At 46.7% G+C, this 21,400-nt stretch overlaps 1 protein-coding gene across 3 annotated transcripts; it reads left to right on the top strand.

Moving 5' to 3' along the window:
- Window positions 1-1,988: 1,988 nt before the first annotated feature.
- CMBL (carboxymethylenebutenolidase homolog) lies at window positions 1,989-21,395 on the top strand. 3 transcript variants are annotated; one of them, XM_080933553.1, is made up of 7 exons: window positions 2,410-2,467; window positions 5,884-5,959; window positions 12,637-12,869; window positions 15,448-15,555; window positions 16,786-16,928; window positions 19,172-19,263; window positions 20,261-21,395. In XM_080933553.1, the coding sequence occupies exons 3-7, from the start codon at window positions 12,655-12,657 to the stop codon at window positions 20,438-20,440; spliced, it is 738 nt and encodes a 245-aa protein (XP_080789679.1). In that variant the 5' UTR covers window positions 2,410-2,467; window positions 5,884-5,959; window positions 12,637-12,654; the 3' UTR covers window positions 20,441-21,395. The 3 variants fall into 3 exon arrangements, with proteins under 3 accessions (XP_080789680.1, XP_080789678.1, XP_080789679.1); XM_080933554.1 differs by lacking the exons at window positions 2,410-2,467; window positions 5,884-5,959 and adding an exon at window positions 1,989-2,105; XM_080933552.1 differs by lacking the exon at window positions 5,884-5,959 and having other exon boundaries at window positions 2,382-2,467.
- The last annotated feature ends 5 nt before the right edge of the window (window positions 21,396-21,400 follow it).

Here is a 21,400-nt window from a genome sequence, read left to right on the forward strand (position 1 = left end):
TATGTAGCTCTGGCTATCCTACAACTTACTATGTATACCAGGCTGGTCTGACTGACAGACTGACTGTGCCTCCCACGTGCTAGGATTAAAGCTATGAAGCACCACACCTGGTCTGCTTTCCTTGCCTTCCTCTTCTACTTCTTCCTTCCTTCCTTCCTTCCTTCCTTCCTTCCTTCCTTTCTTTCTTCACTTTAATCCTGATTATGGGCACCCCCCTGGTCCCTCCCAGCCCCTTTCCACATACCCACCTCCTCAAAGAAGGGGAGTCAACCCCCAGTATCAACCCACCCTGGCATAACTAGTCTCTGAATCCTCTCTCACTGAGGCTAAACAAGGCAGCCCAGTTAGGGGAATAGAATCCACAGGCAGGCAACAGAGTTAGGGACAGCCCCCACTTCAGTTTTTAGGGGACCCACATGAAGACCAAGCTGTACTGTGGGTACTTAGGTCCGGCCCATCTTGCTCTTTGGTTGGTGGTGGGCCAATCACTGGAAAATCCCAAGGGTCCAGGTTAGTTGACTCTAGTGGTTTTCCTGTGGAGTTCCTATTCCCTCTGAGTTCCTCAATCCACTTTCTTCTTCTTCTTCTTCTTCTTCTTCTTCTTCTTCTTCTTCTTCTTCTTCTTCTTCTTCTTCTTCTTCTTCTTCTTCTTCTTCATACACTATATCTATTTCTGTTTCTTAAAAAAGAAAAACAAAAGACTGGAAAACGGCTCAGTGGTTAAGAGCACTTGCTCTTCCAGAGATCCCAGGTTTGGTTTTCAACACACACATGGTAGGTAGCTCACAACTGGAGTCTGTAATTGCAGTCCAGGGAATCTGACACCCTCCTCAGACCTCGAAGGGCATCAGACAATCACATGGTGTACATACATACATACATACATACATACATACATACATACATACTACATAATATGTGTCAGGTCCCAAAGACTCAGGACAAATGGCTGACTGTTAGCATCCTGAAGCACACACTGGCCTCTAGGTTCACTGGGTACTTGTGGCTCTTCTCACCCCATCCTCTACCTGAACCTCTCCAGCATAGGGGCTGCTTCCCTTTCCTCAGCTTCCTTTTCGTATGCAGCCCTGCCATCACAACCATCTCTCTTGGTTCTTTTCCCTCTTGCCCCACCCCTCTTCTCTTCCTCTTTGCTCTCCTGTCTTCTCTCTCCTCTCATGGCCTGGTCTTTTCTGCTGGTCATGTCCAGTCTGGACAATCTATAACTCCAATCCAAAGGGTCCACTGCTCTCTCTGGTGTCGAAGGGGTACCAGACATACAGACATTCGTGCAGGCAAAAGACTATACACATAAAATAAAACTGAAAATTAGGGGCTGGGGAGATGGCTCAGTAGTTAAGAGCACTGGCTGTTCTTCCAAAGTACCTGGATTCAATTCCCAGCACCCACATGGCAGCTCACAACTGTCTACACGCGCACACACACACATGGAGGCAGCATGCCAAGGTACCAATGTGCATAAAATACAAATAAATAAATTTTAAAAATTAAAAAACATAAATGAAAACAAAACCACAACTAAACCTACACATACACACACATACACACACACATACACACACACACATACACACACATAGATACACACACACATACACACACACATACACACACACATACACACACATACACACACACACACACACACACACACACACACAAACAATAACAATTTTTAAAAACCCTCCATTTTAGAGAAAATGTTTTGCTTTTGTGGAACACTAAAGGGCACCCACCCTCCCACTGTACACATCTGTTGACTGTTTCAGAAACAGGGAGAGCAATCCTGGCCCACCCGAGACTTTTAATGGAGCTCATGGGTTTTGGATTCCCGGTTTGTGTCATTAGTTTGCCCTGATGACAAGTGCTACCAGAGCAAGGCCTTGAGCCAGCACCCACATCTTCAAGAGACAGCACCTGAAAACTAAGCCGGTTTCATAGCCCTTGCCTGGGAGTCTTGGGGGCAGGTGGGGACAAAAGGAAGCCACTACTGTCTTCTTTTCTGAAGGCTTTCTCTTTCACTACCCTCCTTCCTCACAGACAAACGAGCAGAGTCACATGAAGACAATATTTAAGGGGAGAGGGTAAGTACACAAATGAGCTTATTACTTGAAACAGCACGATCGTGGTTGTCTATAGAGAAGTGCGTGTCCCAGTAGACAAGCCCAGGACAATGTGCCAGGATCCCTCCCTGCCTCCTCAGGCCTCTGTTCCCCTCATATCACCTCTTCCCACCCAGCCCTCTCGTCCTCATCCCGGAGCCAGCCCCCTTTGCGGTCCTGGCGGACCCGCCCCTCCCCCAGCTTTACCAGGGAATGCAGGACACTGTCTCCGGGTCCACTTCCCGTGCAGACCGAGACTCCTCCCCCCTTCTGCATGTCCCTCCCTACCGGGTCGGCCTCAGAGCGTCTGCCTCCTGCGGACTTGCTCTTCACCATTAGACAAGGTAGGTGCTGGTCGCTGGGGATGGACAAGCCTGCTGGACCTTGCCTGAGGGTTTGCAAGAAAGCAAAGGGCTTTTGCTGGTGCAGACGAGAGGCGCGTCCAAGTCCATTTTCCAGAATCAACTGCTCTATATATTGTCCTGGCAGAAAAGCAAGGGCCACAGTGCAAGCCAGCCCTAGGCACCCACCCTTACTTCTGAGGATATTTTTCTGTAGGTATTCAGATGTTAGCTCTTAAAAAGAACTGGGAAGCTTGTGGTCAAATCGTGTCCCCGAGAAGAACCCTTCTTCCCTGCCCTTAAATACTATTTTTAGGCTGGGCATTTTGGTTGTATTGTTTTTTGTTTGTTTGTTTGTTTGTGAACTTGGAACCGTGAACAAACCGAGCACATTTGCATTAAAATCAGTAATGCCTGCTTGCAGTTCTTCTGGGTGCACAGAAGCAAAGAGTTGCTGTCCTATAAGACTATGACATCCTAGATGGTGGGTCGATCTTGCCAAGACAGACAGTGTGGTTTTACACTCCTTGGCCACTGGGTCTGGCCCAGGCCCCGAAGAGACTGGCCGATGCAGTTATATCCACGCTGACAGAGAAGGTCACCTGCTGTTTTCAGAGCCAGTTTTAAAACAAGGTAGTCAGAATGGAGCCCTGCACACACACGGGGCAGTCACAAACAGAGCAGGCCAAGGGCGTGGCAGTGGGTGACGTGTTTGAAGAGGTTTCTGTGCCTCTTAGGTTTAGCTTGCTATCCAGCTGTCCAAACCGTGGACCTTATGCAGACGGCACACATAATCAGGAAGACTGAGTGCTTGCAGCAGAATCACCCGAGGTTAGGAATTGGCTCTGCCTTCCCCAGGGCAGGACTAAAACGCAGGCGCAGTGAAGCTTCTGTAACCTTTAACCTGGCAGGCCGCCAGCCCCTCCCGCTTGAGCACCAGTCTCTACAGGATCAAACTTGCCTTTGCACGCTATGCCTACGTCCCTGACTCCTGTTTGCAGGTACTTCCTGCTGCAGTCCTGTCTGTGCCCTGAGCTTATGGAGGTTTTTTTTTTTTTCCTTTATTTCTTTTGGACAACCTCATTGTGTGATCGGGCTTCTGAGCTACACAAATCCTCAGAGCTTCAAATCGGAAAAACCCGGACTCTGAGACATGCTTTATCACTGTGTCTGACTTCCAGGGAGTAGGGAAAGTGATAGGATTCTGCTCCTAAAAGACTGATTGCCTCAAAGAGTGAACATTCATCCAAGTGTAAACAGTCGTGGTAGTCACGACAGATGTCCTAGCCGACTCTGAGAAAGATGTCAGAAAGTGCAGACTTATATCCAGCAAGGGAAGACCCCGGGGTGCCTATGACAAAGGAAACATAGAAAACCCTTGGAGGTGATGAGAAAGCCTTTGGAGGGGATGAGGGAACCCTTGCAATTTGCCCATCACACCTACAACAGGAACCCTCTTGGGCTTTTATTTTAAAAACCTAGGCTATGCTCAAGCTCCTTGGGTAGCCGAGGGCAATCCTGAACTCTTCCCCCTGTACCTCCTCAGTGTTCAGATTACAGGTCTGTGTCACCAGGCCCTATTTGGGGGGTCTGGTGATTGAACCCAAAGCTTTATGCTTGCCAGATGAGCACTCCCTCCACCAGCTGAGTGACCCCAGCCTTGTCCTTCGCCTTGTAATGTATAGGGATGTGCCTGTGAAAGGCAGGCTGGTAGGGGCAACAAATGCCCTATTATAGGAAAAAGCCTGTGATTTATATATTTGCAGTGTCTCCCATGACTGACTATGGGGGAATCTAGCACCTTTTGACAATAGCCACTGTGGTTCTTGTTATGAAAAAGATAAAGAAGAGTGGAGAGTGGGGGGGGGGGGTATGTTCTATGGAGGTGTGCTGAGGTGTGGGGGGAAAGGGTGTCTCTGGGGGGAGGGCCCACGCTGGGCATCATCTCTTCCCCTGAGGGACCAGCCTAAGTTAAGAGGGGCAGAGAGAGAGAAGAGTATAGAAGAAGAGAAGAGGCCAGCTGTGAGCACGTGGCGGGGGTGGGGTGGTGGGGAGGGAATAGGGAGAGAAGAAACAGGAAGGCAAGAGCAAGAGAGTGAGGAGGGGGCAAGCAGCCCCTTTTACAGTGCCAGGCATACTTGGCTGTTGCCAGGTAACTGAGGGGTGGAGTTTAGAAAGAATGCTAACAGTCCTGGCCAGAGACATTTTTATCAAGATGTCCTTCTTAGGGCAATGGTGCCACAAGAAATTCCCTGGCATTAGGAGGCTCTGTCCGTGTGGATTATGGCCCTCCTCTCAGGGTGCCTGTAGCCTCAAACACACAGTGAGTGAGCCTGCCCCAACTCAAGAGGAACAGGAACCCTGCTTCTCCTACGAAGGACCTGCTCCTGGGCAGAAACCACACTTCAATGCAGAGTGCCCTTCCTCCGCAGCTTACTCTCTGGCCCAATCCATGTATCTGAATTTTGCAATTCTTTGTAGGCCATGGGTGACTGGTAGGCTGATAGATTTCCAAATAATGTCCTGCCTGTTATACTTAATTTCCTTCCTGCTTCCATTGAGAAGAAAGTTTGTATCCATGTGAGCTTCATCTCGCCTTTGTGAGGGCTTTTACTTCAGCCAGTTACAGCATCTCGCCGTTTCTCTCCTGTCACCCGAGATGTGACCTTACTATGAACTATGATTATGGCACAGTACAGACTGTCCTTCCCACAAGGTGGCCTCCTAGAAAGAATTGCATAAACTATTCTAAGTGAATGTACCCGAAAGCAAGGACATGAAGGGATGTCCTGGCATGTTCACATCTCTGTAGGAAAATCAAAGGGCTGGGAGGAATATTCTAGGTTCTTTTTCACATGACTAAGGATGGTAAGATATAATACCAGAGGGCCTTTCCTTTACTTTATTTGCTCAAGCTAACCATAAATGTCACCTCATGTTTTGTTTGCTTTAGTAACATTGAGACGCTTGCTTTGTGCTCCACCTGAAGTCCCGTGGGTTGTTCCTGATCAGATCACTTGAGGCTTAGCCTCAGGAGTCACATTGATCATTTTTAGTCTGTATGGGTGTGAGGTCTGTGCTTTATCCTGAAGCTTGTCTTTTAGAAAATGTGTCCTTGGGAGAAGCAAAAATCCTGAAGGCAGACTCAGAAAACTTGGGCTGCCAAGGGTCAAGCATGTGGTCACAATTCTTAGCCTGAATCTCCACAGGCCAGTTTGTGGGTAGAAACTGCCTGCCCTGCCCAGAGTACACTTGGCTCCTGCTTCACAGGCTGGGCTCAGCAGTCAAGACCACGTGGAAGAGCTAGGCAGGACTCCAGCCTTCCACATGTGGCATTCTTGGGCCTATGTTGGCTCTACCCCATTCTGTGGGAGAAAAAACTTGGCTCTCCTGGATGTAAAAATTCCTTTTGTAATCAGAGCTCAACTCAGAAGAGCCTGTTGCCAGCAACGTTGAAGAGACTAGACTCCCTTGGGTCTTCCCAGCACAGCCCAGGTAAGACTAGATCACGGAACCACTTGGTTCTTTCTTCCTCTTCTGTAGTTTGGAGATAGGTTGCTCTCGGCCTCTTTTGTAATCCTTGTCCTAGCTTGATTTCTATTGTTATGATGAAACATGGGGACCAAAAGCTAGTAGGAGATCAGAGGGTTTATTTGGTTTCTGCTTTTACATCATAACCGACCACCAAGGAGGTCAGGACAGGAACTTATTGTTGGAACCTAAAACAGGACCTGAAGCAGAAGTCATGGAGGAAGGCTGTCCTGCTTGCTCTGCTGGCTTTCTCCACCTGCTTGCTTGCTTATGTTTTTTTTCTTCCTTGGAAGATTCACTTTCCTCTTCTGCCCAGAGCAGCGTACAGGTAGCCTTCGCCTGACTCCAGTTCTTACAGAAACCACCTCAAGTCTGCTCACTTCGGCTAGCGTGTGGGGACAGAGCAGATGGGTCACCCTTGGGAGGTTTTTCTAAGACATTTGCATAGGAAAGTGCGGTCAAGAAGAAACATTAAACCCAAGAATGGGAATCCAAGTCTTACAGGAAGGGACGCACAGTCCACATCTTGGAGGGCCTAAGCTCAGGCCCTTTGCTTCTTTTTGTGGAAGACTGAGGCAGAGGGAAGCTCAGACGGGGACTGCAGACCCAGGGCCTGTGAGTGAAGGTCAGCTTTCTTCTACACCTCAGGGACCTTATCGCCTTAGAGTCTCTATTGCTGCAACGAAACACCAAGACAAAAAGGCAGGAAGGGTCCTGGAGGCAGAGCTGATGCAGAGGGGTGGTGTGGAGGGGTGGTGCTTACAGGTGCTTCTCCTGCCTTGCTCAGCCTGCTTTCTTATAGAACCCAGGTCACCGGCCCAGGGCTGACAGCACCCACCGTGGGCTGGGTCCTCACCCACTGATCGCTAATTGAGAAAATGCCTTACAGCTGGATCTCATTTTCTCTCTGATGACTCTAGCTTGTGTTGTTGACTCAAAACCAGCCATTACACCTGCCCAGAGATGGCCTTCCTACATCCCCAATCACTCAAAAAAAAAAAAAAAAAAAAAAAAAAAAAGTCCCACAGACTCGCCTATGGGCCAATCTGATGGAGGCATTTTCTCAACGGATGCTCTCTCCTCTCAAACAATGATGGCTTGTATCTAGTTGATGAAAACCCCCAACAAGCATATCCCGTGTCAGCCTGTAGAAAGCTGACAGATCAGGCATGCCCCTTATGTCTGGCCTTGTCTCTTCTCAGCACAGGGCAGCAGTGGGCATGGGTCTTGATGTTGGTCTCTTGCGACCTGTCTAGCTGGTAACCATTCTGTAAGTAGCTCAGACAGACACAAACCAAGAAAATTAGTTATCTCACTTGTCTGAATAACCTCCTGATTTCTTTTCTCTTAAAACTCTCACTTTCCCTCTGTAAGCTTGAAACAGTAAGACTATTGGGTAGAATGTAGTAAATCATTTAACACCCACGCACTTTATCAGCCCAACATATAGCCCCGAGGTGGTAACCTGTGGATCAGGACCCTGTGGAGGCTGCAGATCAGATATCCTGATATTTTCATTACAATTTATAGTAACAGTAGCAAAATGACAGCTATGATGTAACAATGAAATAATTTTATGGCTGGGTGTTCACAACATCATGAACTATATTAAAGGGTTGCGGCATTAGGAAGGTTGAGAACAACTGGTGTATAGCCTAATATTGATGTAACGCCCCACCCCCTTTTGAGACAGGGTCTTATTATGTAGTTCTGCTTGTTCTACAGTTCTCTATGTAGACCAGGCTGGTCTCGCAGTCACAGCCTTTGCTGCCTGAGTGCTGGGGTTAGAGGCATTTGCCATTACCCCCGCTCCTTACCTTTTTGTGTTACATACATATTGAAACATTTTAAGTTCGTGCATGCCTGCAATCCTAGCAGTTGGGAGTCACGGACAGGAAACTCAGAAGTTCAAGGCCACCGTTGGCTACAGAGAGAATTTAAGGCCATCTTGTGCTGAGACATTCTTACACAAAACAAAAAAAGAAAGAAAGATTTTTACGGAAACACAACATAAACCCATCTAGAGCGATCTTAGCCTCCCCCCTGGCACCACTATATTTATTCTCTGGAGTTCTGGAAGCAAGAAGTCCAGCGTAGACGAACCTATCTTCCCTCTGAAGCATGTAGGAGAGGCTCCTTCCTTGTCTCCCAGCTCCCTGTGGCTTCCAGTGCTCTGCCTTTTCCTGTGGTCTCTCCTGAATGTCTATGTGTCAGTACAGATCACTCTAGTCTTGTGAGGATACCACCTGTTGACTGGGCCTGGCCCCATTTGGTGCAATGCATCTGCTAGAACTCTAGTTTTAATTAAGGTTACATTCAGAGACTAAAATCAGGGATTGAACTGATCTGTATTTGGAAAGAATACATTTCAAGCTACAACAATTAAAAAAAAAAAAAAAAAAAACTCACAGTTGAGCCCAGTGTGGTGGTGCACACCTCGAATCTCAGTACTCAGGGGGCACAGACAGGCAGATCCCTGAGTTTGAGGCCAGCCTGGTCTACATAGAGAAACCATTTCTCAAAAACAAAACAAAACAAAACAAAACAAAACAAAAAAACCCAAAAAACAATCAAACATTTTCTTTTTGGTGTGTGGTTACATTGTGTCCAATTATTGTTATGATGACAGCCACGGAGAAGGTTGTTTCTTCACTATTGTGTGGTTGTGTGTACATGTCCCTGTGATTTTCTACAGGTCACACGCCTAGTTTTTATGGAGCCTTTAAAATATTTTTCAGATAGCATCTTATTATATAGCCCAGACTGGCCTGGGGTTTGCTATGTAGCCCAGGCTGGCCTCCAACTCAAGAGATCTGCTCCCTTGTGCCTCCTGAGTGCTGGGATTACAAGGGCGTGCTACCACACCCTTTGCCTTTCAAACTTGTTATTCATTCTGAATATTTCTTAGAAACTTTATTGTCTTCTTTATAATAAACACTTAAAAACTTGTGAGCAAGCTCAAGGTTATCCAAACAGAGAGATTAAGACATCTTTGAATTTGCTGAAGGCCAATGAAACTCAGATTATCTCCCTGTCTCACCCACTCACTGGGTGACGAGTCCCAAACATCTGGTCACTTCATCTGTACAGATGTCCTTTGTCTATGAAAGACAGAACTCTACCACAAAGCAGTTCTCTTTCCCCCACACATCTTAATAACAATCTCCACATCAATTTTCTGTAGTGCCCCCCCTCGTTTATTTGAGTCAGGGTTTCTCCATGTAGCACTAACTGACCTGGAACTTGCTCTGTAGATCAGGCCTGAACTCACAGAGATCTGCCTGCTCTGTGTCCCAAGCGCAAGGATTAAAAGTGTGCACCATCATTTCTTGGGTTTTTCTTTCCATTAAAAAAATATCCATTATATCTGTGTGTGCACCTGCACTAGTTTATGTGCACTGCATGTGCGTTGGTGTTTCAAGGATCAGAGAGAGGGGTTCGGATCCCCTGGAACTGGAGTTACAGACCAACTAATGTAAGTGCTGGGAACTGAGCCCAGGTCCTCTGCAAGAACACTAAACTTCTAACTGCTGAGTCATCTCTCCATCCCGAACAGTTGATTAAAGTAGATTGAAATTTACTAATCTTCCCTGTGATGTTTTGGTTTTTGAAGTCTCATTTAAGAAACCCCATTGTAAGGCTGGAGAGAGACAGCTCAACAGTTAAGAGCACCGACTGTTCTTCCAGAGGTCCTGAGTTCAGTTCTATCTGTAATGAGATTCAGTGCCCTCTTGTATGTCTGAAGAGAACAACAGTACTCAAATACATAAAATAAATACTTCTTAAAAAAAGAAGAAACCCCACTGTAGTTTAGTGTTAAAGGAAGGCATTCCCCTGCATGCGCACGGAACTGGCTAATTCCACATTCTCTACTTAGATTTTGAGGCTCTGGCTATGGTCTCTGCTGTGCTGCGAGGGACTCTAATGTGACTTCTTTTCTCAGCTGTGTGGCTTCTGTTGCTCCTTCCTTGGGCAGTTTGTCCTTCCCATGTGGGTCAACTGGTCAACTGTGTCATATCTTGTTGACCTCTAGGATGACCCCACAGTACCGTGCTGTGCCCCACCTGACACCTGCTTCTGAATCCGGGACCCTGCTGCAAACAGAAGGCTAGGAGCAGCAAGACCTTGTCCCTCCTGGGTTTAGGTTCTCCCTGATACTTAGTTCTTAGTTTTATTAACAAATGAAAAAACTCTGGTCCCTCACAGTCGGCCTTGGGACACAGACCCCGTCCGTATGATGGGTTTGTTTGTTTTCTGAGACAGGGCTTCTCTGTGTAACAGCCCTGCTGTCCTGGAACTGGAACTGTAGACCAGGCTAGCCTAAAAGTCACACAGATCCACCTGCCTCTGCCTCTTGGACCAGCACATCTACCTCTCTTCTCTCTCTCTCTCTCTGTGTGTGTGTGTCTTTTATTTTTAACCCCTGCTTGGTTTCATGGAATTTCAGATGTTTTAGTTTATTTTTTATCTTATTTTTTAAAATTTCTTTTTGCATGTGTGTGTCTGTGGGTTGGTGGACATGTTTATGGGGTACACGTGCACATGTGTATACATGTATGCGTGGAGAGGCTAGAAGACAACCTTGGGTAACATTTTTCAGGTGCCAGATACCTTTTAAATATTTAAAAAAATTTTTTTTGTCTTCCTCCTCCACTGCTCCCCTCTAATTTATTCCTGTGCACCCTCCCTTCCCCTCCCTTCCCCTCCCTTTCCCTCCCTTCCCCTCCCTTCCCCTCCCCTCCCCATCACACCTTGGCTGTATATGAGCCTGGTTTAGAACTCTTCCGGGAGTCAGGATTTAATGTCTTTAGTTTCATCTGTTGTTCATCTCTTTGAAGGATTTGTTAGATCTGAATGCACACGTACTTCTAAAGTGATTTCACAGAACCAACCGTCTTGCTGAAAGCAGAGCGTTCAGGAGATGGGGCCTGTGGGAGGAGAAAAGGTCACAAGGGCCCAGCTCATCTTAGAATCTTATGAGTGTCCTCATGAGCATCCGGAGAACTGTCTGATCCTCCCACGTGGAGGGACAGGGAGGAGTGACATCCGTGGGTCAGGAAGAGTTCCTGCTGCAGAGAGCAGTTGCTCTGCCACTTTGATCCTGGGCTTCTCTGTTCCTGTTTTCCGTTCTCATGGTTGTCGGGACCATGTGGTTGCTTTTGAGCTGTTCTCTTTTGCCACAGCAGCATGAGTGGACAGACTCACAGAAGGCCTGCTGTGTTTTTTCCTGAGGCTGAGCTCCTTTTCCCTCTGTTTTGAATACACACAGTGTAGACTATACATGCAGTATAGACTATACACGCAGTGTAGACTATACACGCAGTGTAGACTGGAGAGTCCCCTGAGACCCATTCCTGCTGTCTCACCGGCCTTTAAATGCACTGTTTCCATGATAACTGATTTGCAAAGCATTTGAGCTTACATTTGACCCCGCCATATTTGGCTAGTTCCCTCTCACACAGTCCAAGCTCTACTCAGATTTGCCACGTAGCTGAAGACAACCTTACACTTCTCATCTTTCTGCGTCTGTCTCCCAGACACTGGTCAGGGCCTGTCTCTTATTCAAGGTTCACACACTCACCGGGTATCAAGGGAATGTTGTTCAAAACACAGCAGAGCAGCAGAATGGGTAGGAGCCACCATCACTAGTGACAGCAGGGCATGGGGCCGGAAGGGTACCCAAGAGCCCTGACTGTGGCTGGGGCCTTCTGTTTGTAGAGTTTGAGAAGAGCGAGAGTCTGGTTAATAGGGGGATGGTTTGGGTGGTTTTCATTTTGAATTTTGTTCTGGAAACAGTCTTACTGTGTTGCTCTGGCTGTTCTGGAACGTTGTAGATCAGGCTGGCCTCAAACCTGCAGAGATCTGCCTGCTCTGCCTCCCAAGTGATGAAATTGCCCTTTTGTTTGTTTGTTTGTTTTTATTTCTCTATTAAGCTGTATAATCTTTTTTTATTGTGCCAGTCCCTCCCCAAAATGTACCTGATTTTAATCACATGTATGCTCAATTATGAATAGGTACAAGATGAAAAATAGATGATTCTAAGTTCATTTATGGGATACAGTTTACCTTACTGCAAATGCCCCCGCCCCAAAAAAAACCAGTTGAAACCAGATCATCCCCTCCTACTATAGACTGGAGCATGATTGACTTGAACCTAAGTTTGAGGATTGCTAAGGAGAGAAGAAACGTATCCCATTGTTCTGAGGGGTTGCACCTATAGCTTGATGCCAGGGGGGATGTCCTAGGTGTTAACCGGTTGCTATGGGCATTGTTCAGCGAGGGTATGTATGCATAGTATGTACAGGTAAGGTTTCTAGCCTGCTAAGTATATTAGAAGAGAAGTGTGTGCATAGCTCAACCCAAGTGGAGTCCTAAGTTGCTAAACTATTCCCTATGCTTGCCTGACTTCATTGGTTTTCAGGTGTGCATGGTCACACCTGGCTTATGAAATGCCAGGAATCTAATTCCAGACTTTCTGCATACTAGGTGAGTGCCCTAGCCACTGAGTTACGTTTCAGGTTTGACCGACATTAGCCATCACCGATAAATAAACCCTGAGTTTATTTATAGTTTATTTTCGCATAGATTATCCTCAGATCTGAACCACTCAGCATGTGATGAACATTTCCTTCCCTCTGTAGCCTGACGTCAAGACCCCGATGGCTAACGAAGCTAACCCTTGCCCATGTGACATTGGTCACAGGCTAGAGTATGGTGGCATGGGCCAGGAAGTTCAGGTTGAGCACATCAAGGCATATGTCACACGGTCCCCTGTGGATGCAGGTAAAGCCGTGATTGTCGTCCAGGATATATTTGGCTGGCAGCTGCCCAACACCAGGTATATGGCCGACATGATCTCCGGGAATGGATACACGTAAGTATGAAGTTCTGCTCCTTGCTTACGTTCATGTGGATGTCTGTGGTCCATTTCCTTCTCTTCAGAAAGACAAAGCCAAAACCCAACATGGCCTGAGATATGTTCTCATTTACATAATCTATTTCACTACTCTGCGATTAGTGGTGGGAAGTGGGAACTGCCCGTTGAAATTTAACTCTAACCATGTAGAGCCAACTCTTCCCAACAGAATCCCAGGGCATCAAGTCCCCAGGGTACCCAATCCTACGGACATGCTGGACAGAGGGTCCTGTCCCCATGATGGGTCCCAAACAGGTACAGGCCAGCATACCTGTGCACGTTCACCTGTGGAACTTGAAGCATCCTGGCCTTGGGGTGATTTTCACAGGTCTGCTCGGACAGTGACTCAGAATGAAAGAAAGTCAGGCAGATGAGTGTCAGCGAAACCTGCAGCTGTAGGTGTCCTATGACAGCAGATGGCCTTCTTAGCCCTTGTGTTGGTGGATGCTACTGCTCTGTTAGTGTGTTCCAGAGGATTTAGCTGATAGTCGGGAGGTGTTAGGTCAAACACAGAGTGGTAATGAACAGTTTATGAAGGGTAAAGACAACCCAGGAGAACTGAGTCCTGCACCAGCAGCATCCCAAACTCTCCACAGTGAGGACATCCCACTCCATTCACTCGCTTAGCACTGACTTCTGCACAGGTGAGGCAGCTTATTGTGTAAAAACTTGAGTTCCTGGTCCAAAGAAAGCTCGAAGTCTGGGGCAAGCCTGTCTTCTTTCCCTCACCGAGTGTGACTCAAGTCTATTGAAGCACGAGAAGATGTCTTTGGGGAGAGTGGGACAATTTCCCTGCAACGCCTCTAAATATACCTATACTAGCCAACAGGGACAGGGACTCCTACCCTCCCAGCAGCCCTGGGAGGGATGGATATTACCGTCCCCATATTGCAGATTGAAGACAGAGGTCCTCAGTTGCTCTGGGTGAACTGTAAGCAGCTGCTTGAATGCAGAGGACAGTGCCTGATGTCTCAGGAGAGTCCTTAGGTACAGGGAGGAAATATAACACAGGCAGAGAGATAACTAAGCCATTCGAGGTTCCGATCCATTCACAACACTTATTTTCTTACCCTCAAGCCATCTGAGGCTGGACAGTCCACACTTCTGTCTGGCCTGTCAAGAATGTGAGCCCAGGGGCTGGAGAGATGGCTCAGTGGTTACACATGCTTGATGACTTGGCAGACAAACCCAGGTTTGGTTCAGACAACACACAGGGCAGCTCACAACCATTTATAACTAGGTACAGGGGATCTGACGCAATCTTCTGGCCTCTGCAGGCACCAGGTGTGTACGTAGCATACCCAATGCATGCAGACAAACACTCATTAAAACAAATACATTGGGGCTGGAGAGATGGCTCAGAGGTTAAGAGCACTGGCTGCTCTTCTAGAGGTCCTGAGATCAAGTCCCAGCAACTACATGGTGGCTCACAACCATCTGTAACGGAATCTAATGCCCTCTTCTGGTGTGTCTGAAGACAGGGACAGTGTACTCATACATAAAATAAATAAATAAACAAAAAAATTAAAAATACATTGTTTAACAGTGTGAGGGAAAAAGTGGTCAGTTACTTGTCAAGTTTTCTCTACAGTACAAGGGGTACTAGAACTTCAGCCTGGCCCAGGCCTTGCTCTGCTTACCTGTGCAGCAGAGGGGTCTTAGGACGAGAGAGGCAGGATTGCTCATTGGAGTCCATGCCGTTCTAGAAGTAACTCAGGATTGAGCTAGGGTCACAGTTTCCCAAAGCAAAGCGTTACACACGGCTGTGTTTCAAGGGTTCAGCCTCTCTGCCTCACTGCCCGGGCTCAGACTGATTAAGGGTAAGTAAAGACACTAGGATTAGTAATGTGCATGATTACTAATGTACAGCTGGGTGATCTATCATTTGATCCTTATTATGGTTTGTATGTGTATACAATGACAAATGTATGTGTGTATGATTGAAGGTTTGTGCTCACATTTAGAGGTCAGAGGACAATCTCAGTTGTCAGCCTCCACTTTGTTTACTCTTCCCGTAGCTTGTTCTAGAACCTGCCGTGGACCTTACTCTTGGGGCAGGAAGCTGTTTGGCCGCCTGTGCAGGTGCCAGACAATATCACTTTATCACAGTGATTGGCGAGCTCTCATACTCCTTGGGGATGCCCTTTGGCCAAAGCCAGTGTTTAAGACTAAGAAAGTCCTGGGCTGGCTGAGAGGGTCAGTTAACTATGGAGGCAGGAAGGGCCTTTGATAGGACACACCTTGTGCCCAGAGGTTCAGTTTTTCCTCCTTCTGCATTGGAATAGCTCTTGAGAAATGTCCCTGTCACCTGTTAGAGCAGTGCCACACTGAAGCTGCTGGAAGCTGTGTCCTTGCAGTTGTGGAATCTGAGGCAATCTGGACTGCAGCAGATGACCTCTGTTGCAATAAAGGGTGACCTTCGTGGCCAAGGCTTTTCCTTCCCTCTGCCTAGAACTGGCAACCCAACAAGGCATTTAATAAACCAGGACATTGAGTCCAGGTGATTCAAGGATTCATCCACGCCCATATTTTACAGAACTATTGTCCCAGACTTCTTTGTGGGTAAAGAGCCATGGGACCCAGCTGGTGACTGGTCCACCTTCCCTGAGTGGCTGAAATCAAGAGATGCCAGAAAAATCAATCGGTAAGTTATCAAGAGGTTTGGCTTTGTATTTGATGTAGCCCAGGGAGGGGACAGACAAGCTGAGCTTCATCAGATTTCCACCCTCCCTTCCTCCTGGCTTCCCTCCCTCCTGCCCTCCCTCCGTATGACTTCACTTGGCTCTAGACAACGTCTTTCCAAAGCACAGTGGGGAAGAGTTTTGGTCCAGCACACACTATATGAGCTGAGGACAGAGACTGACATGTATTCCCCATCACACCCCCGTCACACTGACCTAGCAAGCATAGCTGCACACTTTCCTTACAAATGATGAATTCAAAGTCCTGCCTGCATCCACCTAGGTGCTTGGTTGCAAGTGATAGAACATCTATCCCAAGTGGATCAGCGGTTAAAAGAGCTGTTGGTTTATAGAACCAAAAAGAGCAGTTTGGGGTTCAAGTGGGAACTGGCCTAGCTCTTATCACAGCTCAGCCCCACTTCCTGTTTACTGGCTTCATCCTTAGGAAAATTTTCACCTCAGAGGCAGCCATAGTCTCTCTCCCAGCCACCTGGAGAGCACCCCCCCCCCACCTACCCCACTGGCTTGTAGTGCATCCTGAAAACCCATGGTTCAGATGAGGAGATTGCTTTTCTCTGATTAGTCAGGAATATGCCACTCTGCTTTCTTTTCTTCCTTCCTTTCTTTCTTTTCTTCCTCCTTCCTTCCTTTCCATTCTCACCCCCCCCCCTCTGTAACAGAACAAAGATTCTAAATCAAGACACTTTCTGAACACACTGGTGGAAACATTAATTAGGCTGTTGCAGCACAGTAGAGAAATCTCATTGGTAGAACACAGGTGCTGATAGCATTCTTAGCTCTTTGATTGGCGGAGTTTACTTGTTGACTTGATACATCCCAAAGGTTTTTTTCTCTTTTATGTATTTATCAGGTTAAGTTCAACTTTATCTGCTAATTACAGGAGTTAGAGCTAACACAGAGGTGGGCAAAGAGTGACCCACTAATGGGCTAAAGGCAGCTCAAGGTAAACTGTGATCGGGCTCTAGACCTGCAACACCCCAAGCTCTTTACAGCCACTGAGTTATAAGTAGCCAGTCAGCCTTGAAGTTGAAGCTTCTTTCCAGGAATTCTAGTTCTCACCACCAAAGAAATCACTAACGTCAGGAACTATTCACTGAGGCAGTCCGGTTACCAGCAACCCAGATGGTCAGCCCTGTCAGCTCTGTCTGCAATGCCTTTTCTTTCTGTTCTAGAGAGATCGATGCTGTCTTGAGGTATCTGAAGCAACAGTGCCATGCCCAGAAGGTTGGCATTGTGGGCTTCTGCTGGGGGGGTGTGGCTGTGCACCAAGTGATGATGACATACCCGGAAGTGAGAGCAGGGGTGTCTGTCTACGGTAAGTGCCCAGCACATTCACTCAGGGAAAGCAGGAGGATGGTCTGAGGCAAACCAGCTCAGCATGGGCCTCATAATGTAAAAATAGAGCCGGGGGTGGGAAGGGGGCTCTGTCAGTGTAGTTCTTGTCTTGCAAGCATGAGATGCTGAATTTGGTCCCCAGAACTCATGTTAGGGGAGAAAGAGAGATGGTATTTTTGGCTTTACTGGGCAGGTTGCCTAGCCTACTTGATAAGTTCTAAATCCTGTCCCAAAAATCTAGGTGGAAAGACTCCCCAGGAACATATCTAAGGCTGTCTTCTGACCTCTCATGTGCATGTGCACCTGTGCACCAGTAAATCTGTGTACGAGCTCGCACGCACACGCACTCACTGGCATGCACACGCACGCATGTGCGCACTCTAACACAGGAAAAAGCAAACAGTACAAACAGCAACTTTAACTTTCTTTTGAATAAACAGATTTCTAAAAAATTGCCCGGGCCTGCCGGAAGAGGCTGTCAGATTCCCTCTGTGGCTATGTGGTTGCTAGGAACTGAATCTGGAAGAGGAGCCAGTACCCTTCCCTGACGAGCCATCTCTTCAGCCCCAGCATTTACATTTTAGCCAAAAGAAAACAAAGTTATTTGAACTATGAGATAAGAACCCTTTATCTGTTGACAGAAACAACACACTGAATGTACAACTTAAAAGCATCCAGACTAGAATATGTCAAAAACAAATATAAGAAAGCTGACCGCTATTTCAAAGTTACACATTCACAAGCTGTTTTCATCTGGTGCTTGAACTCTTTGACGTGGCATTTCATCTTTTATTTGCACTAAGGGGAGAAAAAAAAAAACAAAGTATTTTCTTACACAAAAGGACATAAAGTGAGGCATGGTACACACACTTGTAACCCAAGTACTTGGAAGGTTGAAGCAGGAGGATTGAAATTTTCTGGCCAGCACAAGCTACATAGTGAGAGCTAGTCTCAAACAAAACAAATGCAATAAATCACTAGGAGGAGGCCAGCCAACTGTCAGGCCAACAGTGTCCATGGGTGAATTAAAACGTGGTCCGGGAGCGTGTCTTTCTGGCGCCACCTGCTGGCTGCTGTTGTGCAGCACGTGAGTGGCAGGTTATGGCAGGAACTGGGCAAAGGAGACATGCACTGCATATCCAGACCTATTTAGCTTTGTCAGAGTTGTGCAGGGAGCACTATCGTTCTTTCTATGGCTCGCTGTATTCTAGAGTGTAGTAACAGGGAGGAGAGATACTGCGTGTTACTTAGCTTTGCTCTTACTGTGGCAGGAAGCAGGAAAAAGGTTGTTTTCCCTCTCATCTTTAAAAATCAAGATCATGTTATGTGTGCACGTGTGCCTGTGCACAACATTGCATGAGTGGTAGCCAGAGAACTTGGTGTGTGTTCCAGGATCAATCTCAGGTTCCTAGGCTTTCATGGCAAGTGAGCCAAGTCACTAGTCCTTTCCTGCCCATTCTCCCAACACGGACTTATTTTTTCCCAACCACGTGCACCAGTGAGCCTGACAGAGCAATGCTTTGTACAAATTAATCTTTAGGATGTCCAGACAAGGATGAACAATAACATTTATACAATAACCTGTACAGCAGGCATTATATCTTTGGGGCCTTGTTGGAATAACTTGGTCCAATGGCTGCTGTTCTTATAAAATTGTCTAGTTCATTGAACATATGGGACCAGTGTAGAGACTTCTAGAGTGTGCTTTGAAAACTGACCTGATGTATAAAGCCGTCTCAAGAGAGAACAGCATCAAGTGTATTGGCCTGGTTCCTGCTGAGCAGGATGCAGAGTAGAAAGATCAGTTGTACAATCTCCTAGGCCGGGCTTCTGTGGGATTGCTAAAATAAACTAACAGCAGGGGTGACAGCTAAGGCAGTGACGTGTTGGCCACATAGCCATGGAGACCTGGCTCCAGACCTCTAGCATCTGCATACAAATCTGCTGGGGTGGGTGTACATATCTGTCACCCCAGAACTGGGCAGGTAGAGAGGTGGGTTCCTCTGCTCGCTGGCCAGCCAGTCTCCAGAAATCCCGAGCTCTAGGCTCAGTGAGACCCTATGGCAAAACTGAGGAGTGATTTACGACACCTGGCCTCCACACTTACACGCATGCACAAGACCCCATGTGGACACGCACATGAAAGCAGTCTCTAACCACATGGTTTACTTTACAAAACCACACCAAATTCTGCAGACATCAATCTCCCTCAACTCTTTACAGGTATCATCAGAGACTCTGAAGATGCTTACAATTTGAAGAACCCAACGTTGTTTATCTTTGCAGAAAATGATACAGTGATTCCCCTTGAGCAGGTAAGTAGGCAGCCTTCCATTTGCATATCTAATTTCGTATCATGAGATTTATTGGAGAAAGTTCTAAAGAACTAATTCATGAGCTAGATTTACATCCAAAGGATGTGTTCCTGATACAAACTTTCTATTGTGAATGGTTTCTATGGTAATCCCCCATTTACCATAGCCTGAGGTGAATTTATTAAGTACATGAAGTTGGTTAGGTCTAGAAGCAGCCATTTGTCAATGATTAACTTAGGTCTTAATACTTACAACAGTCCTTAACACAAAACCACTTGGTTTGCTTGTCTTACTGTGTGCAACAGTAACACACTACAGGCCAATTTTGACTTTGGATCTTTCTCTGGTCTAGTCACCTATGTGTATGGTCTCATGATGTTGATAGCTGGGGCAAAGTGCATGTCCCCATTAGCCCCATAGTCATTAGGGAAACGAGCAATGGTCTCAAAGTGCTTGGCTAAGCTAGGATGGTCTGTAGGACAGCTATATTGAATGTCCACCCTGTCCTGCCGAGGATTGAACCCAGCAAGCTTCACACATACCAAGAGTGCTCCACTTCAAGTTTTCCTGAAGACGTCATTAGAGAGATCTGCCTCTCAGCTGCGGTGCACCACCGTGACAGGTGCAGTTGTGACCTTCAGTGTTAGCTCACAGTGGGTGCTGGGTCTCAGCTCCAGAGTAAGTGAAGGAGCCTCCAGAACTGGTACGGGGCGTTATATTGCTTTGCAATTCCCTGAAGTGGCCAGGATTGTTACAATCACCCCAGTAACGGTGGAGTCTGTGCATTGAACTATTGCAATACAAGACTCTAGCTGGGTGTGGTAGTTCACACTTGGGGGCAGAGTTGGAAGCCATCCTAGTTTACATATTGAGCCAGGGCTTTGTAGAGACCCTGTCTCAAAGCAGAACCAAAGCCCCCCAAAAGATTAGAAGATGCTACTGAAGGGTTAAGGTCATGCCATCCTCACACATATGTATTTCCCCCCTGGTGTATTAGGTTTCTACACTGACCCAGAAGCTTAAAGAACACTGCATAGTTAATTACCAAGTTAAAACATTTTCTGGGCAAACTCATGGCTTTGTGCATCGGAAGAGAGAAGACTGCTCCCCTGCTGACAAGCCCTACATTGAGGAGGCGAGAAGGAATCTCATTGAATGGCTGAACAAGTATATTTAACAACATTCAAGCACAAATGTGAATAATTAAATTTGACTGACTAGCCACCATCTCTTAATTTACAAAAAGAAAAAAAACGCAGAATCCTAAAATTCTTATGAAATATACAGTAGGAAGTAAAAGGTTAGTATCTATAGAATTTAAATGGTAGCATCCTATCAGGGGAACCTGGGGCCATTTAGGGACCAGCTACATTCTCAGATGTGGCCTCACACTGGTAACTGTTAACACAAACAAACCCAGGAAGATCATGAGTTATCACTGTGTATTCAAACTCCCCTAGTGAGGCTCAATGCCACACTTCACTGTGATAGTCAATTCTCACAACTTTAACCAAGTGGTTTCTAAATCATGTGAATTTATATATAGCTTCACTTTAAACACACGTGTACCTGTATACCTTACACACGGAGGTCAGAGTTTAACTGTGGCAATCTTTTCACCATGTGGGTCTGAGGAATCATGGGTTACTGGGCTTAGTGGCAACCCCCACCCTGAAGCATCTTACAGAACAGAAAGTTTAAGACCATCATCCTGCGGTGTCTCAGACTAGACTCCAAGTCCATCAAACTGGTGGAGGTGGAGCCCAGGCGGCACCTGGATTGGCCGGCCTCCAGATTTAATCAGCGATGTTCTGTGTTTCATGGGAACTATAGGTAATTGCTAGATTGCATGGGCTTTGACCTCCAAGACTCAACATTATGACACCTAGCCAAAAAATAGGTACCTATGCTTCAATTTGCCTTCTGAGCACTGTCCAGCAACTCAGGAGGAGCAGGATTCAGGCTCTAGCACTGGTTCATAAGCACTGCAGGCGCTGGTGTAACCCCGAATGCAGTCGTGGACATCTACAGGGACTGCCGCACCTCGTTATCTTACATCAACTGTGAAGTAAAACCACACTAGACACTGAGCTGCTAAAGTAGTGTCTGCAGTGCTGTTCTGCTTCTCCACAGTTCT

The sequence above is a fragment of the Micromys minutus genome (assembly GCF_963924665.1).
Source record: "Micromys minutus genome assembly, chromosome: 20".
NCBI classification, from domain to species: domain Eukaryota; kingdom Metazoa; phylum Chordata; class Mammalia; order Rodentia; family Muridae; genus Micromys; species Micromys minutus.